The sequence below is a fragment of the Sparus aurata genome, chromosome 7 (assembly GCF_900880675.1).
Source record: "Sparus aurata chromosome 7, fSpaAur1.1, whole genome shotgun sequence".
NCBI classification, from domain to species: Eukaryota; Metazoa; Chordata; class Actinopteri; order Spariformes; family Sparidae; genus Sparus; species Sparus aurata.
Genome location: NC_044193.1, coordinates 6,040,585 through 6,058,596, shown reverse-complemented (window position 1 = coordinate 6,058,596; position 18,012 = coordinate 6,040,585). Strand labels below are relative to the sequence as shown.

At 42.0% G+C, this 18,012-nt stretch overlaps 3 protein-coding genes across 3 annotated transcripts; 2 read left to right on the top strand and 1 right to left on the bottom strand.

Annotated features, from left to right (window-relative positions):
* Window positions 1-2,613: 2,613 nt before the first annotated feature.
* LOC115584474 (trypsin) lies at window positions 2,614-5,719 on the top strand. The gene is made up of 6 exons (XM_030421914.1): window positions 2,614-2,760; window positions 3,445-3,514; window positions 3,649-3,802; window positions 4,359-4,497; window positions 4,592-4,846; window positions 5,361-5,719. Exons 2-6 carry the CDS (start codon window positions 3,445-3,447, stop codon window positions 5,514-5,516), a joined length of 774 nt encoding a protein of 257 aa, XP_030277774.1. The 5' UTR covers window positions 2,614-2,760; the 3' UTR covers window positions 5,517-5,719.
* Window positions 5,720-9,727: 4,008 nt separating this feature from the next.
* On the top strand, window positions 9,728-14,375 carry pink1 (PTEN induced kinase 1). The gene is made up of 8 exons (XM_030421910.1): window positions 9,728-10,208; window positions 10,892-11,161; window positions 11,250-11,353; window positions 11,441-11,623; window positions 11,879-12,042; window positions 12,131-12,258; window positions 12,373-12,603; window positions 12,807-14,375. The coding sequence occupies exons 1-8, from the start codon at window positions 9,852-9,854 to the stop codon at window positions 13,089-13,091; spliced, it is 1,722 nt and encodes a 573-aa protein (XP_030277770.1). The 5' UTR covers window positions 9,728-9,851; the 3' UTR covers window positions 13,092-14,375.
* A 400-nt stretch (window positions 14,376-14,775) lies between these two features.
* LOC115584470 (tubulin alpha-1B chain) lies at window positions 14,776-17,692 on the bottom strand. The gene is made up of 4 exons (XM_030421911.1): window positions 17,536-17,692; window positions 16,245-16,467; window positions 16,009-16,157; window positions 14,776-15,920 (listed from the first exon to the last, which is right to left on the bottom strand). Exons 1-4 carry the CDS (start codon window positions 17,536-17,538, stop codon window positions 14,940-14,942), a joined length of 1,356 nt encoding a protein of 451 aa, XP_030277771.1. The 5' UTR covers window positions 17,539-17,692; the 3' UTR covers window positions 14,776-14,939.
* Between the last annotated feature and the right edge of the window lie 320 nt (window positions 17,693-18,012).

Below are 18,012 nucleotides of genomic sequence, written 5' to 3'. Positions count from 1 at the left end.
GTTCCTGACCTCAGCCGGCTAATAGCCCTCTCTGTTTGCCCTCCGCGCTACTGATAGCTCCAGCCACGCTCTCTGTACCGCTCACATCCCCCCCCTGAGTGCTGACCACTGGCTTTTTTCCGCATGACCCGCTCCCTCTATCCAAGAGCTGTCATCACTGAGCACGGCGGCCAACTCTCACACATATCTATCAGACGCTGGAATGACAAGTCGTCTGTGCACCACAAACCACAACTCTCTAAATCCCTGAAAACCTCCTCTCTGGTTTTTTTTTTTTTTTTAACACACACACTTATCGCTCATCAGGGTCCGCACATTAGAATTTGAAAGTGCTCCGTGGTTTATTTTTTAATTGCTGACATTAGGAAGAACAAAGAAAAAAAAAACTGAAGTCACTTAAAAAATAACTTATTCATGGCGCTGTAACAAAATGTTTCGCTGGAGAGGAGACACGCAGATCCAGAGATAATCTTGGTTTACAGTCATTAGAGAGGCGATGCTGGCACAGATAAGACACCAGTGCAACCTCACTCGCACAACACCAGTGACTCAGCAGTGGCTTCCCGCTCAAAACCTTATGCAAGCTCTCCCGCAGCTAGTCAAAGGAGCGTTCCCATGAAATCCAACGAGACACGTTTCTCGAATTATTGAACGTTATTAGACCAGCGATTCCCAAACTCAAGAATGACGCGGCCGGATTTGAAATTGTTCTGGGGCCCATCCAAATTTTTTTATCACAGCTCGGTTCCCGTCATCGACGATGACAGGTGCCAGTGATGTGCCGAAGTCTGTTACCCAATAAAATAATGTTAATTTTTGTTTCCTGTTGAACTTTAATAGTAGATAAAAGCAGGTCACGTATGAAGGATAACCCAGAATCTAACTGCCTTATTTTAATCATTCCATTTTCTATTATAAATGTAAATACCTAGTCCTGAAAGTATTATAGCAATTTCAAACTTTGACCTCTTGCGGCCTGCCTGCAGTACCTTCACGGCCTACCATTTACAGTACAGTAACACCAGTGGTGGAATAAGTATTTGACTCTTTTTACTTAGCTAAAAGTTGTATTACAGCAGTGAAGCAATGCTAGCTCTAACAGTGGATTCAAGTGTAAATAGAGTAAAAGGTACAAAAGTACTAGAACAGCCCACTCAACTTTCTGAAAAACCACTGATACATTCACATTTGTACGTGTCAGACTTCTATATCAACATGTGTTGTGCTTTCATGTAACATTACGTGTATATGAGCTGACTTATATCATTTGTAAACGTGGAACCACTGAATATTTTGAACAAAATGCCGAGACAGTTTCCAGCTGCGTCCGTGCTGACGGAATCAGGTCGGCAAAAACATCAACTTATCTTACCTAAGTCAACATAAAGTTGCAACATAAAACAAAAACATAAAGCTTCACATATCCCGGTTTGCAGAAATGTACATTACTATTCTGGCGACTGGGTTGCCAGTTTTCAAAGTGGGTCTGTAAGTAAAAGCAGAAGTAGAAGAATGTAAATGTAGCAGAGTCAGAAGAACAATATGTGTCTCTGAAATGTAGAGAAGTAGTTTGCGGTAGTAGATTGTACTGCGTAGTGGGGTAAAAATTGTGCTCTGCAGGTTTTAACTTGCATGAGTACATTCAATACAAGTTTTTATAACTTAACGTACTGTATTCGTAACGGCAAATCTGTTAGCAAGCGCTCATTTACACATTCAGACGCCAACACGATGTTAGAATTCATTTGCAGTTGAACCCGTCGTCCGTCTCTGTGAGGGAACGCGGAAGCTCTTCGGTGGCAGAGAGCCAGGAAGGAGTTTCATCTGCTATTCAAAAATATCCACTACTAAGCTCATTTAGTAAGGTTAACGCTTTATCAGGTGTTTTTCACACCTTTTTCTTTGGATAACTATTATTATGATTTTATTTAGAGCTGGAGAAATTGACGGAGTAGTCGTTAATCAGTTCATAATTTCAGCCATTTTTCAAGTAAAAATAGTTTGGGCGTCTTAAAATCGAGGATCTGCTGCTTTTTCTGTTCTCTGCTCTGTATCACTGTTGATTCAAATCTCAAAACAAGGTCACTTTTTTGACATTTCATTGAAAATGTGTGTTCGTCTGGTACTATTAATGTAACAGTTTTTGTAAGTCACTGAATAATCCATTACCAAAACTTTTGAGCCACCGTCAGACTATTTCTCTGACTAATAGTGTGAGATTCTGCACACATACGTGAAACAAAACCAGGGCGTGTCGGACAGTAGAACCACGACTATGAGTTGCTGGTTTGCCTTTTGTGACGTGGAGAACAGAACGTACCGCGAGATATCTGTCTTAAACATCCTTTACATGATCTCTATGAGACTCATAGATTAAAAGTGACAAAAAAAAACATGCAAGAAGAGTTAAATGTTAAATCATGGCAAATTAGTCCGGGTGAATTTCCTCCCGTCTGACATTTGTGATGTCCATAACCTGTTGGTGGTGATGAGGAACTTGCAAAGGCGTTCCCGTCCCCTCATATCCCCAGGTACAGGCGAGGGAGACAAACACAATACAAGAGAACACCTCAGCTTTGTCATGTTGTAGGTCAGTCGCTTTGTTGCAGCGTGAGATGGTCACAGTACAAAACCGGACGAAGAGATAATGTAAACAAAAAGATTTGAACAGGGATACGGTGACACTATAAAAAGCAAACAGGGGAGCATCCGTCCCAACAGAGGGAGATACTCTGAAGGTCGCTGTGTTCAGGCTGACAGGTGAGTAGGCGGTGATTCTAATTAATGATTAATAAATCAGGGGTTCTGCCCAGATTCAAGGGTGAGATGGCGTTTCAAACGACAACAAACTGGCAAAATGTTGAAATATGGCTTCAGCAGTCTGGTTTTAAAATGAATATGATGCCGATTCTGTGCAACAATTACATTTATGGCAAGATCCTGACACTTCGCGATGAATCTCAGTTCATTGATGCACTTTAAACAATCGGTAAACAAGACTTGGCCGTTGGTTACAGTTGAAGAAGAAGAAAACGTGCTAACTTTCTGTCATAAATTAGTAGTACTCGCAGCAAAATCTAAAAACTCCATCTACAGAATGCTTTCAGGCGTCATCACAAGTTCAGAAAGGTTAAACTGAGACGTATCTCACACTTAAAGATGAAGTGATTTTCAAGGTAAACCGAATGCTTATCATACACTGTACACTTGGCTTATATGCAGTTTTGAATTCTGTCATATTAGTGTTCATACAAGTGGTACGGGCTGCTGAATCCCTCTTGGAAAAAAAAAACTGAATTATATTAGTGTTACCTAAGTTTCATGTCCCTCAAGTCTGTTCCTATTGATAATAAGTGCAATTCTACTATGTGTTTTACATATTATCAAGATAATCAATAAAGATCAGGATGGTAAGTGAGTTTTAGTTTTGTTTCTGCATTACAGATGAAAAGTAAAAACATGGCTCTGCTGCAAACGTCGACTGTGCTCCTGCTTTTGGCTTCATCAGTATCAGGTGAGCTCCTCGATCACGACATGTAGCAACTCTGCTGACGTGGCCCTCAACCTCACATTGGGGAGTGCATCGAGGTTAATAAGAGCAAATTGTGGGAAGTATTTAATACATTTGACTGTTCTCACCGTCTACAGAGACGTACGCTGCGAGGATCATCGGGGGTCAGGAGGTCAGCCCCTACTCTATCAAATATCAGGTATCCCTGCAGGATGATAAAGGGAAACATTACTGTGGAGGAACCCTGGTGAAGCCTCAGTGGGTGGTGTCTGCTGCCCACTGCTGGATACCGTAAGTACTGAACACTGACGTTCTGGGCAGCAGTGACAGAAGTCAGTCAAAACTACAATTACCGTTTAAAAATAAGCCATCACAAGGACAGATTGAACCTTGAAAGTGAGAATCTGTGAGTATAATCAGGAAAATAAACCTAAAGTATAAATCCAAATATTGAGAAAATAGTGAGAAATGCTGTCACGATTTACCAGAAGAGAAAGTGACACCATAACAATGCTCGATTTGTCGAGTCAACAGGGCAAACATGAGACATTTTCAAAATAAAATAAGTGTTCTGTCCATCGATAAATTGGCTGATTGCTGTACCTCTCCATATATTGTGTGTGCAAACGTCTTACCTTGTAAAATCTCTACTAAATAACACTGACAGATAAACGTAGTGGAGTGAAGAGGGTAATATTTCCATCTGAACTGTAGTCAGAATTATATTTGTTACTGTTTTAAGGAGGAAAGAATGTTTTTTCTGTGAGGCAAAAGGTGTGAAACTGCCATTTTACTGCATTTAAGGGAGAATTTCTGAAGTATTGGATGTTTTCTTTTTGGTCACCAGGAGCAACTTGATGAAGGTGGTGCTAAGTGAACACGACCTGGACAAAGATGAGGGCTTTGAACAGGTCCGTAGTGTCGAAAGGACATTTGTCCACAACTACAACTACAAGACGTTCAACAACGACATCATGCTCATCAAGGTAGGCAGAGCAAGCTGAGATGAGACATCAGCAATAATCACCTTGTTGTTCGTAATGGAGGGACACTGTGGTTGTCTCTGGGCCTGTGTTACAGCTGAGTCAGCCGGTGCAGCTGAACGCCAACGTCCAGCCGGCTGAACTGCCCGATGAAAACACCCCTCCACTCGACTATGACGTCTGCACAGTGAGCGGCTGGGGTGTGACGCAGATTTTCAGCTACTACCTCTCCCCTGTGCTGCGTGCTGTGGACGTAAGAATAATGAGTTACTGCAACTATTACTACTGGGGGAGAATCACTCCAAACATGCTGTGTGCTGGATCTCGGATGGGCGGCAAAGACTCCTGCCAGGTACACATTTCACTTCTCCTCATGCACGCTCAGTCTGTGGAAACCTGAATTAGTGTGTAAAAGTGTGGCATAGTGGTGTTCTGAATGTACAGCATAATGTGTGTCAGACACGTCATCATCTTTTTTCACTTATTGCTCTGCGTGTGTCTCTTATTTCAGTCACCCTCTCAATTTTGGAATATCTTTTTTAAGAGTGACTAACATCTGTCCAGAGATCAGCCTGTAGATGAATAAGAGTTTGCATATTTGTATATTGACATGCTCGCAATGTCAGTATGAACGTATATTACGTGTTGCCACAAGAAAACTCCTTGGACTATGAATGTCTGAATAAAATGTCATGATAAATCTAGTTGATGAGACCTGACCTGACTTGACAGACTGACAATACCATCCCTAAAACCTGGCTGCTGGCAGGCTGGCTAACTCCGGCTCGTTCACAGTTTTATTAATATGCACAATCCCAACTTCATATACATCATCATCATCTCTAATTTGTCTTGCGGATCTGCAGGGTGACTCCGGTGGTCCCCTGATGTGCAACGGCCGTCTGGAGGGCATCGTCTCGTGGGGTATCAGCTGCGCAAACCCGTACTTCCCCGGAGTCTACACCAAAGTGAGGAACTATGTCTCGTGGATCGACTGGGTTATCGAAAGGAACACACCATGAACACAATCCTCGATGAGCCGCCGATTCACTGCCTTATTTTCATTGGCTTTATTTGTATTACTCTTACTCATTTCTTTGTGTTTTTTTTTTTTTTTTTCATTTTCTAAACGTCAACTTCACTCACTAAGTTTATTTCAGTGTGTAACGTGCAGCTATGCTATATAGAGACAGTCATTTCTAGATTAAAGGTTTCCTGGAAATATGTCAGTGTGCTCATAATTCATTGATTGCTAAATCTTAATATATAATTAAACCCTCCCCGCTCCGATCATGATTTTGTTGTTTGTCATTTATAGACGCGCACAAATAATAAACGTTCTGGGGAAAAATGTGCAGGCGCCCACTTTTATGACGTTGTTCATCAATAATTACAATTCATAAGACCGTTCAAACTAATTGGCTGAAGCCTAGAAAGAAGGAGTTGTTATAGCTTCAGTTTCCTGTGAAGAGTTTCAACGCCATGATAACATACTGAGCAGTAAACAAGAAAATGATTCAGCATTAACACACTGACAATCCTAAGCAATAATCACACGAGATCCAGATCAAGTTATTTTCAGTTACATGTCTCCCTCTTCTGGTTGATTGTGGGTGTGAGTGTTGTGTCCATGCTGCTTTAATCTGTTGTTAAATTAAATGCATGACAGCATCACTCCAAAACTACGACCCCAATAATAATGTGGATCTCTGGGATCTGTAATCTCTTGTCTATCAAACAGTTATTTTATGTTTTATCCACACCAGCCCATGTAATCTGACAGAATACAGTTGACCTTTTCATTCATTGGGTCATGCAGGCACAGGAAAGTAATTAATGTTATTGATATTGACTGTTGGTACCATTCTGTGTCGTGCAAAGGCAGACAGATACGTAAGTTACATCAGCACACTAAGTGGTTGATTCAGGTCATAGATTTATACTTCATCCAAAGAGAGAGGTATTTCACACTCGACTGACAAATCTACTTCCCCCCCCCCCCCAAGTGATTCACATGAGAGGAAGCTCGCACTGCTGTTAGATTCATGCTGCTCATCGAATTCATCACCACAGTAGCGTATGAATTTGTAAAATGTTTGAGATTCCTTTCATGTAGAAGATAAGGAACAGGAATCTGACAGTCACATTTTCAGCTGCCAGGAAGCGTTCCCTCTGCTGTAAAGGAAAGAAACAGCGGGAAAACACGGGACATACCTGTTGTAATGACACTAGAGCGCCGTATGAATGATCAGTATCTGACAGTCACATTTACAGCTGTCAGGAAATGTTTCCTGGGATGTAATGTAGGTGGTTTTAAGACAAAGATAAATATAAAACCAAACTGTACGAAGATTTTTTTTCAATTTATAATTTCGTTTGACCTTTTCTCAGTGCAGTGAGAGTGTATGGCTACTTGTTTTGGGGAAAAAAAACATCATATATTGTTTAAAATGGGACAAACAGCAAAATATAATCTACGTCGTGTATCTCATAATTGTGACTTTGATCTCATAATCGTGAATATGTATCTAATAAGGTCCGTGTATCTTTTGGTCATTCAATTTTCCTTTCAGAAACGGTTATTAAAAAACAAAAAACTAGTGGTTATTTGATTTTCGTTTTAGAATATAAAAATTTTAATTGAAATACAAGGCATTTTTTTTTTCATGGTCAAAAAGGGATGAGCGAAATTATAAAAATGATTCGGTTTTCATTTTCTATTTCATATAATAAAAATAAAATCACTAGAAAACAGAAACTGAAAAAAGGCCTGTTTATTCATATTCTGAGACCGGATGTTGTCATTTACAGGACGGTGCTGTGTAGAAGAAACAGTAGGCTAGGCTACTGCGGGGTAATCTACCGTGACAATATGGAACTGTGGTCAAGCCAGCTGTCACCCCGATCCCCGTGGTCAAATCAGCCGCATTTAAATATCGAGTGTACAAGTATTCCCAGCATTATGGTAAATGCGGAGAAACAGCGTATTTACTTTCGTTTTTCAAAATAAAGGTATTAAGAGCAGTAAGCTATTATTTGAACCTACATTTAAAATAAAATATGTTACATTAAAGTGTTTCATGAGCCCATGATGAAGAAAAATCACTTAATATCAAGTATCTTTACTGCACCAGTGTAGAGACATGCCAAAATAAAAGTCCCATACTTATGCCTCCAGTTTGCATATTTGACCATATTTGAGGTGCTATTTGAGGTGCTGTAAAAACTTAATATTTCTTGGCTACTGATGGTATATTTGACATCTCCACATCTAAGACTACCACTATACTTGATATCAAGCATTTTTACTGCACCAATGTGGAGAAATTCAACAATAAAATTCCCCATTTATACCTCCAAGTGGCATATTTTCATATATTTGAGCTACTGTAAAAACACTTTGCTCAATAATTCCTGGCTATGGGTGATATATCTGACTTCTACACAGATTCTGTTCTTACAGTAGCTCAAATATGGTCAAATATGCAATCTCCAGGCATAAATATGGGACTTTTATTTTTGAATTTCTCCTTGATATCAAGTATAGTTGTAGTCTTAGATGTGTAAAAGTCAAATATACCATCCATAGCAAGGAAATATTGAGCAAAGTGCTTTTACAGTAGCTCAAATATATGAAAATATGGAATCTGCAGGTCTAAATATGGGACTTTTATTGTTGAATTTAACCACATTGGTGCAGGAAAAATGCTTCATATCAAGTATGCGTATAGTCTTATATGTGTAAAAGTCAAGTATACCATCCATAGCCAGGAATTATTGAGCAAAGTGTTTTTACAGCACCTCAAATATGGTCAAATATGCAAACTGGAGGAATAAATATGGGACTCTTATTTTGGCATTTTTCACACTGGTGCAGTTGAGATACCTGACATTAAGTGTTTTTTATTCATCATGGGGTCATGAAACACTTTTATGTAACATATTTTATTAAATGTAGGTTCGAATTATAGCTTACTGTTCTTAATACCTTTATTTTGAAAACCGAAAGTCCGCATTTACCATAATGCTGAGAATACTTGTACACTCAAAATTTAAGTGCAGCTGATTTGACCATGGAGATCGGGGTGACGGCTGGCTTGACCGCAGTTCCATGTCCATGTGTCACGGTAGATTGCCCCGCCGTAGCCCACTAGCCTACTGTTTCTTCTACACAGCACCGTCCAGGAGATGACAACATCCGGTCTCAGAATATGAATAAACAGACCTTTTTCCCGTTTCTGTTTTCTAGTGATTTTATTTTTTGTTATATGAAATAGAAAATGAAAATCGAATCATTTTTATAATTTCGCTCATCCCTTTTTGACCATGAAAAAGAAAAACGCCTTGAATTTCAATTTTAATTTTTATATTCTAAAACAAAAATCAAATAACCACTAGTTTTTAGTTTTTTAATAACCGTTTCTGAAAGGAAAATCGAATGACCAAAAGATACACGGACCCTAATAATTACTTTAAACCCCATAATTATGACTTTTTATCTCATAATTATGATATTTTATCTCATAAACATTATTTTGATGTCAAATGTATACACTTCTAACTCACAAATTCTGTCTTTATTGCAATATTATAACTTTTTATCCCATAATCATCACTTTCTATATCATAATTCCAGGGGTGGAAAGAGTACCAAAAAAATCTACTCAAGTAAAAGTACTGTTACCTTGATGAAATTTTACTCAAGTAAAAGTAAAAGTACTGGTGTAAAAATCTACTCAAGTAAAAGTAAAAAGTAGCTCATTTAAAATGTACTCAGAGTAAAAGTTACTTAGTCCCCATGCACAAAAAAAGTACAAAAACACAAAGCTCAAACTCACTTTTTCATTAAAGAAAACACATAGATCACAGCTCACGAGTACAGTTCCTCATTAATTACTCAATGAATTTGCTGTTTAGTTTAAACAGAAGCTGGTTTTCAGGACTCAGCACCATCAGGTTTTACAAGTAGGCTACACAAAAAACTACTCAATTACAGTAACGAGAGTAAATGTAACTCGTTACTTTCCACCCCTGCATAATTCTCACTTTCTATGTCATAATTATGACTTTTTATCTAATAATTATGACTTTCTATCTAATGAATATTACTTTTGATCTCATAATGTCTAACCATACATCTTTATTTATGTATTTAATCAAGGCTAAATTGATCATTTTTAATCTATAATTGGACTAAATGGGCTTCCATACCTATCCACGATATGTAGGGCGTCTCATTCTCGCGCATGCTCAGTAGAAGCTGTTTTGTTTACATCATACTGTCCTTGCTAGAGAGAACCGAGGACCGTCTGACAGCGTCCCGAACCAGCAGCTTAACTTACCTCTCCAGGTAAATTATGTCTGTGAAACACGCCATTAGCCGGGGGCTCGAGTTGGGCCGGTCGGTCTTTCAGCTGGGTCTCCTTAAATCCGGTGGCCGAGTCGTAGCAAAGCTCCGAGCTGACCGTTTGCGTGTAGGCCCGTCGGTCCGCACCGTTCAGCCTCAGGCTTTCCTGCCGTCTCGGTACCGCTACTACCGCACCTCTCTGAAGGGCCTGGCAGCCCAGCTTCAGTCCGCCGGCTTCAGGAGAAGGTTCGGCGGCGGGTCCCCGCGGAACAGGGCCGTGTTTCTGGCTTTCGGTCTCGGCGTGGGTCTCATCGAACAGCAGCTGGAAGATGACAGAAGGAGCGCTGCGACCTGTCAGGAGATCCAGGTACGACACCGGCAGAGCCACTGACACCTTTACTCCACTATAGATCACTTTTACTAGAATTACGTATGTGCTAATTAAAATTTATGACATGATTGATTATAAGATATAGACACACTGTTACCGGGTAAACTACTCAACAGAAGAGCTCAAATTAACTACATGTATTTGAATGTAGCACCGTCCACAGCACTGAAATGCAGCTATCAGTAATAACAATGCTTATAGTAATATAATGATATATACATATATAAATTAATGCATTTTTCTGCACTTTTACTTTGAAAACAGATTTTAATCTAAGACATTTTATTCTCATTAAATGCTTTTGTTATAACTGTGGTAATGATTTTAGAGAAGGATTTGTTGCACTTTGCTTATTGAACACCAGGATGGATTTTGTTTATACCTATTACGATTTAAAAGTCGTCCACCTGCTCGACACCTGCTTACAATGTGCACAGTAAACAACGTCCTCTGTCCTTCGAACCTTGAGGAAGAGCCGCAGAAGAGGGATCCCTCTCCCAGGACTGACAGTAGATGTCGGATGTACACAACAGAAATACAAAATCACAATTTACAGATTGCACTGACAGAATATTATAGGAGTGTTATTCTAATGTATGGATGAATTAATCTGTTTTTCAGTACAGAATACATTATAACATTATGATATTTCTCTGCAGGCTGTGTTTCGCAAGAAAAGATTCCAGAGCCCTCTCAAGCCGTTCGCGTCTGGATATAAACTGGAGGATTACATTATTGGGAGTCAGATCGGGAAAGGCTCCAATGCTGCTGTGTACGAGGCCGCGGCTCCGTTCGCCCCTCCGAAGGAGAGCAAGAGCTCCCTGGTGGAGCTGAGAGAAGATGAAGAGGAAGTGGGAACTGCTCGATCTCTGACGTGCTGCTCGCTTAAAACCTTCCCTCTGGCTATCAAGATGATGTGGAACTTCGGGGTAGGCGTTCTGCAATGCTGCACTTTTTTTTTTTTTTAGGTATCACTCTTGTGTACTGATGCTAACTTTTGATGCCGTTTGTTTGCAGGCAGGGTCGTCGAGCGAGTCGATTTTAAAAGCCATGTCACAGGAGCTGGTGCCTGCAGGCCCTCTGGCCTTAAAGCAGGAAAAGGAACAAATCACTCTGGATGGGTAAGTCCCATACCATCGCTGCGTTCATGGTTCGGCGGTATGTTCATTGGCGGTGTTCATTAACGACTCTGGTCTCTCCACTTGCAGAGAATTTGGAGTTCTGCCCAAAAGAGTGTCTGCACACCCGAATGTGATCAGAGTGCACCGGGCCTTCACAGCAGACGTCCCGCTGCTGCCAGGTGCCCAGGAAGAGTATCCAGACGTACTGCCAGCCAGGCTTAACCCCGCTGGTCTGGGCAACAATCGCACTCTTTTCCTGGTCATGAAAAAGTAAAGACCTGCCCGTTTTTCACATTGTTTGAACAATTTCAAGTTAGTAGAGATAAAACACTGCACATACATGCTGCTTTCTGTGACTGCGTGTGTGATTTGAATGCCACCTGTGAATGATGGGCCCCTCCACTAACAATAAAGTAGTATATAGAGCTGATTATGAAGGATTATACCTTTTTAAAGGGTGTATACAAGAAATCTGAGGGCATCTGGTTCAGTAGCACTCTCATCCTGTCCTCTCCTGTGTTTAAGCTACCCCTGCACGCTGCGTCAGTACCTGGAAGCCTCCACGCCAGGCCGCAGGCTGGGCTCTCTGATGGTGCTGCAGCTCCTCGAGGGGGTCGACCATCTGTGCAGACAGGGCGTCGCTCACAGGGATCTCAAATCAGACAACGTGCTGATGGAGTTTGACTCCGGTCAGTGAAATATTCAGTCATTAAAAGATCAAATCTAATCAGTTCTATGTTAAAATGTCTTCAAATTTTACTCTTTTTTTTTTTGCAGATGGTTGCCCTCGTTTGGTTATCACTGACTTTGGCTGCTGCCTGGCGCAGACTGACTCCAGCCTACAGTTGCCCTTCAACAGCATGTGGGTCAACAGAGGAGGGAATGCCTCCCTTATGGCCCCTGAGGTTGGCTAAGTAGCTTTTTATTGTTGCCACTTAATAAACAAGCAGAGCATTACCAGTAGACGGCAGAAAATCAATGTAATTAATGAGTTGTTTTCATGATGTGTCTGCCTAAAGGTGACCACTGCAGTTCCAGGGTGTGGTGTGGTGATCGACTACAGTAAGGCGGATGCCTGGGCCGTGGGTGCCATCTCCTATGAGATATTCGGCCAGCAGAACCCGTTCTATCGAGCAGTGGGACTGGAGAGCAGGAGTTACCAGGAGAAGCAGCTCCCTCCTCTGCCCTCCAGCGTTCCAGCTGATGTGCAGTTGGTGATCCGATTGCTCCTCAGGAGGAACCCAAGCAAGGTACAGCAGGGGCTGAGTGATTAATATGATCAGGCAGGGCATCTATAAATGCAGCTTCAAATGTAAGTAATTGTGCACTCAGATGTGGGTGCGTTTAATAATTGATTTAGTCTCCTGTCTGTGCATGTACTAGCCGTCTGGAAACATTAACATTTAACCAACGCTTTCACGCTTCAACGCTCATGCATGTTGTTATTCTGCAGCGCCCCAGCGCCCGCGTGGCTGCTAACATGCTACATCTCAGCCTCTGGGGACGGAAGGCCCTGGCCAATCAGGACGGCGTCGGCACTAGGAAGCTGGTGGATTGGCTGCTGTGCCAGTCTGCTGTGGTTCTCCTGAGGGGCTGCAGCGGACCCAGTGGGAACACGGTGGAGGCGGAACTTCAGAGGAGCTTCCTGTCTAACCTGGACCTGGAGGACCTGCGCACCGCCGTGGGCTTCCTCCTGTACGGGCGAGAGCAGCGTCAGGCCTGCATCCTGTCTGCATAGATCCACCCATTGAGACACATAGTTTAAGTCAGTGATGTGGATAAACTAGGATCCTAGAGTTAATTCATGTTTTTCATATTTGTGACCATCAGTGTTTTCCAGCAGTTATGGTTAATGATTTAATGGTGTGAATCACCTTTTTAGACGAACCTTATCCAGTCCTGTCCATCGCTGTTGAAATTGCTGACCTGCATTTCCCAGAATCTGTTTTCACAAACTCAGCATCACTACGTCAACTGCAGGGGTGAAAGCAAAATGCCAACAGTGGCGTTTTATGCAAAATGTAACGGGTCTTGTAGGAGCATTGCATCGTGGACTATTGAGGCTACTGTTGGTGGAGAAAAAGCTCCGGTATCTGTGTTTTCTATAATCAATTTATCCTTAAATGACTGTTGTTCATCATCAACAAAACGGCTAAATTGGCCGAGAGAATTGAATTATCGTGGCTAGCTGCTGGTGTCTCTGTATTAATAGCAGATTCTTCCTTTAACCAGCTCGGATGCACTTTTTAGATACTTGCTAGGTAAGACCCCACAATAACATAGTAGTTTGTTATAAGTTGATTAAAAAAAAAAAAGTCTGTGTAGAGGTTTTGGCGTGATAATGGTGTGACGCCAACAAAAATATATTTTTCATTAGAGAGGAAATGACACACTGCACTTGTCAGAGCCTACTGTGTAGGGCGACGTTAGGTTTACATATTCACGGATAGCATCCAGCCTTTCAGACTTTTTAAAGTTTAACTTCGTCCATCAGTCTGTCGTCATAAAACAGCTTGTTAAACCTCTCCAACATGATCCACACAGTTATCACAACGACGATGGTAGATGATATGGATCATACAGATTATTGACCGACCTCCAGGATGTGATTGTTTTGTTTTTGTTGCTACGGTTTGCACTTTATGTCCGTGTTTGCACTTGCACAAAGCCATTGTTGTGGCTGACTGGTGTTTTGTTGCCAGCTTAACGAAATTATGGTTGATTATTTAAGAAAACGACGCCAAATCCATGATTTGAATAGAGAGACTTCACACCATAATCTGTTATCCAAACTAGTGATGTTTTAGCCTACAATTTTGGCATCATAACATATATAAATAAATAATTAAATATATATCTAAATAAACAAACAAAAACAATATCTTAATCATGTGGGTGGTTAAGCATTCAGGATATACAAGTGTGTACGTTTTCATACTGAAGATGGTGAGAAATATTTTGGATATAGATTTTTCTGCTGTGTTTCAGAATAAAAGTGTGTCTGAAAAGAGCTCAAAAACGATTGTGCACCTTTCCTTGTTTATTTGACGCCTCTTGTTTCTAATACACACACTTCGAAACACTCCAGGATTTGTCATAAATTAAAACTTTGGGTTTATGAACTAGAGCTTAGTTTGCTGTTTAAAGCAAAGAGCACGAGAGAGAAGCCATAGCTCACATCAGCTGACTTTATAAACTACAAATATATTTTGAATATTTATTTTTAAAAAAGCAAACACTTCCTGTAGACACTCTGCAAACCTTGACATGTAATGTGTGGTGTTTTGTTTTATGCATCTATAATTTCCTCATTTATAATATAACATAGATATATGATTTAGCATGGCAGGATTATAAAGCAAAAATCGCCTGCATTTAAAGTTAATTTGTCAGCATTCTCAAAAAAAAATACCCACAAACAATTTCACATTGCAAGAGTTTTATTTAAGACAGAGCAAAGCTGGCATTTGAATATTATTACTCTGAGCAGCCAAACTGGTGTTTAGACAAACATTCTGTTTGAAATGATTTTAAGACAAATGAAACCATTTGTTTTCAGTTTGACTTTTGTGCTTTTGTGTCCCTTTTAATATTCCTCTCCCTCCTCCTCTCCCTCACCCTCGATGGAGTCGACTCCAACCTCCTCATAATCCTTCTCCAGAGCTGCCATGTCCTCTCTGGCCTCAGAGAACTCTCCCTCCTCCATACCCTCACCCACATACCAGTGCACAAAGGCACGCTTAGCGTACATCAGATCAAACTTGTGGTCGAGCCGAGCCCAGGCCTCTGCAATAGCAGTGGTGTTGCTCAGCATGCATACAGCCCTCTGGACCTTGGCCAGGTCTCCACCAGGAACTACAGTGGGTGGCTGGTAGTTGATGCCAACCTTGAAACCGGTGGGGCACCAGTCCACAAACTGGATGGAGCGTTTGGTTTTGATGGTGGCAATGGCAGCATTCACATCTTTGGGCACCACATCACCACGATACAGAAGGCAGCAAGCCATGTACTTGCCGTGGCGAGGGTCGCATTTCACCATCTGATTGGCGGGCTCGAAGCAAGCGTTGGTGATTTCAGCCACTGAGAGCTGCTCGTGGTAAGCCTTCTCAGCAGAGATGACGGGGGCATAGGTGGCCAGGGGGAAGTGGATACGGGGATATGGCACCAAGTTGGTCTGGAACTCTGTCAGATCAACATTGAGGGCGCCGTCGAAACGAAGGGAGGCAGTGATGGAGGACACAATCTGACTGATCAACCTGTTCAGGTTGGTGTAAGTGGGACGCTCGATATCGAGGTTCCTACGGCAGATGTCGTAGATGGCCTCGTTATCTACCATGAAGGCACAGTCAGAGTGCTCCAGGGTGGTGTGGGTGGTGAGGATGGAGTTGTAGGGCTCCACCACAGCGGTGGACACCTGGGGAGCGGGGTAGATGGAGAACTCCAGCTTGGACTTCTTGCCGTAGTCGACGGACAGACGCTCCATCAGCAGGGAGGTGAAACCAGAGCCGGTGCCACCTCCAAAGCTGTGGAACACCAGGAAGCCCTGAAGGCCAGTGCACTGGTCAGCCTGAGGACAGAGAGGGAAAGATGATCATCACATAAAATACAATCATATAATTTGATATTCAATCAAAATTAGGAGCGGAGTTCCCCACCAGTTTGCGGATCCTATCCAGCACCAGGTCGATGATCTCTTTGCCGATGGTGTAGTGTCCGCGGGCGTAGTTGTTGGCAGCATCCTCCTTGCCAGTGATCAGCTGCTCAGGGTGGAACAGCTGGCGGTAGGTCCCAGTGCGCACCTCATCTAAGGAGACAGTCGCAAACGACTTGAGGGTTTGACCAAATCAAACCAAGAGAGAAAACATCATATCTATATTTGACGAGAGTTTACCGATGACAGTGGGCTCCAGGTCCACAAAGACAGCTCTGGGGACGTGCTTCCCAGCTCCCGTCTCACTGAAGAAGGTGTTGAAGGAGTCGTCTCCTCCTCCGATGGCTTTGTCGCTGGGCATCTGACCGTCCGGCTGGATGCCATGTTCCAGGCAGTAAAGCTCCCAGCAGGCGTTGCCAATCTGGACACCGGCCTGGCCCACGTGGATGGAGATACACTCGCGCTGGGGTGTGGACAAAGAAGATTTGGATTACAAGGGGCTGAATCGGACGAAGGAAGCAGATTTTCCACAAGGACTGCTGCTAATTAAAACAGAGGACTCAGACAGGGCCAAAATAAAACAATTGTGCCTTTCAAACGCGGATGCCAAGAATCCATCCAATCCATCCATTTTTTTGTTGACGGCCTTTAGATGAAATGCTATGGATCAGCACGAGCTGCGTCAAACAGCCTGATTCCCCCCATCTCGCTTGAAAGGGCCTGTATGGGTACACCATTGTTGCATGTTAACAAGGGGAGGCCATGCATTTTCAGCTGCGACATAAGACTGTGTCTCTTGCACACAGGATTACTGTAGAGAGAGGATTATCTAGGTCAGGCGTTTGGCAGGGTGCTGCCTCTTTAAAAAGGCCACTTTGTCATCCTCACTGAAGAGATGTGCCAATTAAAAAAATATATTTTATTACATTTTTTTTTTTTTTTTTTTTTCTTCCTTTTACATTTTATTCTATTCTTTCCTGTTACATACGGGCTGGGAAGAGCTGGCTTTGGTTGATTTAGCTCACAAATCTGGCACAGTCAGAGAGAAATTCATCATTTCAGAACATGATTTTTTTTTTTTTTTTTTTTTTTTTTTTTTTTTTAGAAGATGGAGCATTAAATTGATGTAATAAATATTTGGACAAAATGGCTGCATAGCTGGTGAGAACAATGGTTTGACAGTATCAGTGTGAAAACCGGTGGTCAAGTGACGGAGTCTAAGCTGATTGTAACGGAGAGGATTTGGGGCGTTTGCGCTGCAGGAATGCGATGCAATAAGAGAAGGGAAAACAAAGCAGGTGTTTGGGTCTTACAAGAGGAATATTGATAATAAAACTAACAGACTGTGGAGGCATAAAAGGCTGCAGAACATGGCCAGAAAACAGAGCAGTGCAACGATGGAGAAATCTACCAGGCGCGACCTACTTTCCTCCCCTGCGCTTCTCGTATCAGACACGACGCAAGACTCTCAATGCATGAAAACAATCTGGATGCAAAATGTGTGTACATTTGTAGAAAAATCATCACTTACCATGATGGCTTGTCGATATTATGCTATGTAATGAGACAAGCCTTGAAGAGCGTCTGTGTCTGAGGTGTGCGGCTGTCTCTCGGTCTGGGGCGGTTCTGCTGGTGCGCCACGCGCGCTGCCTCTGGAGGAGGACAGGTGAAGTGCGCACATTAAAAAAAAAAAATAAAAAAATAAAAACTCCTCCGTCAGTCCAGTAACTGTTTCACACCCAGAACCAGTGTAGTTCAGAGATAATGTAGCTAGGATGAGCCAGAACTCCTTATGTGGAGGATGGTGCACTAAAAGATGGGAATTTAAAAAGGAACATGTAGTTCATTCGTAAATAAGCCTGTCCTGGCTGTGTAGTTTTAGAGAAGGCACTCAAACTCAGAATTTGAATATTTACAACATTAATGAGGTAATAATACAAACTCAGACGTAACTCAGAAGTATCTTTTCCATAAGTGAATAAACCAGCTGTTCTCAGAGGGAAATGAG

Coding starts and splice junctions, on each gene's coding strand:
- pink1 (XM_030421910.1), top strand. CDS start 9,852: ATGTCTGTGAAACACGCCATTAGCCGGGGGCTCGAGTTGGGCCGGTCG. Junction 11,354..11,440: donor GAACAAATCACTCTGGATGG/GTAAGTCCCATA, acceptor CTCCACTTGCAG/AGAATTTGGAGTTCTGCCCA. Junction 12,259..12,372: donor CCTCCCTTATGGCCCCTGAG/GTTGGCTAAGTA, acceptor GTCTGCCTAAAG/GTGACCACTGCAGTTCCAGG.
- LOC115584470 (XM_030421911.1), bottom strand. Junction 16,158..16,244: donor CCTGGAGCCCACTGTCATCG/GTAAACTCTCGT, acceptor CTGTCTCCTTAG/ATGAGGTGCGCACTGGGACC. Junction 15,921..16,008: donor TGGATAGGATCCGCAAACTG/GTGGGGAACTCC, acceptor CTCTGTCCTCAG/GCTGACCAGTGCACTGGCCT.
- LOC115584474 (XM_030421914.1), top strand. CDS start 3,445: ATGAAAAGTAAAAACATGGCTCTGCTGCAAACGTCGACTGTGCTCCTG. Junction 3,515..3,648: donor TTTGGCTTCATCAGTATCAG/GTGAGCTCCTCG, acceptor CACCGTCTACAG/AGACGTACGCTGCGAGGATC. Junction 3,803..4,358: donor GCTGCCCACTGCTGGATACC/GTAAGTACTGAA, acceptor TTTGGTCACCAG/GAGCAACTTGATGAAGGTGG.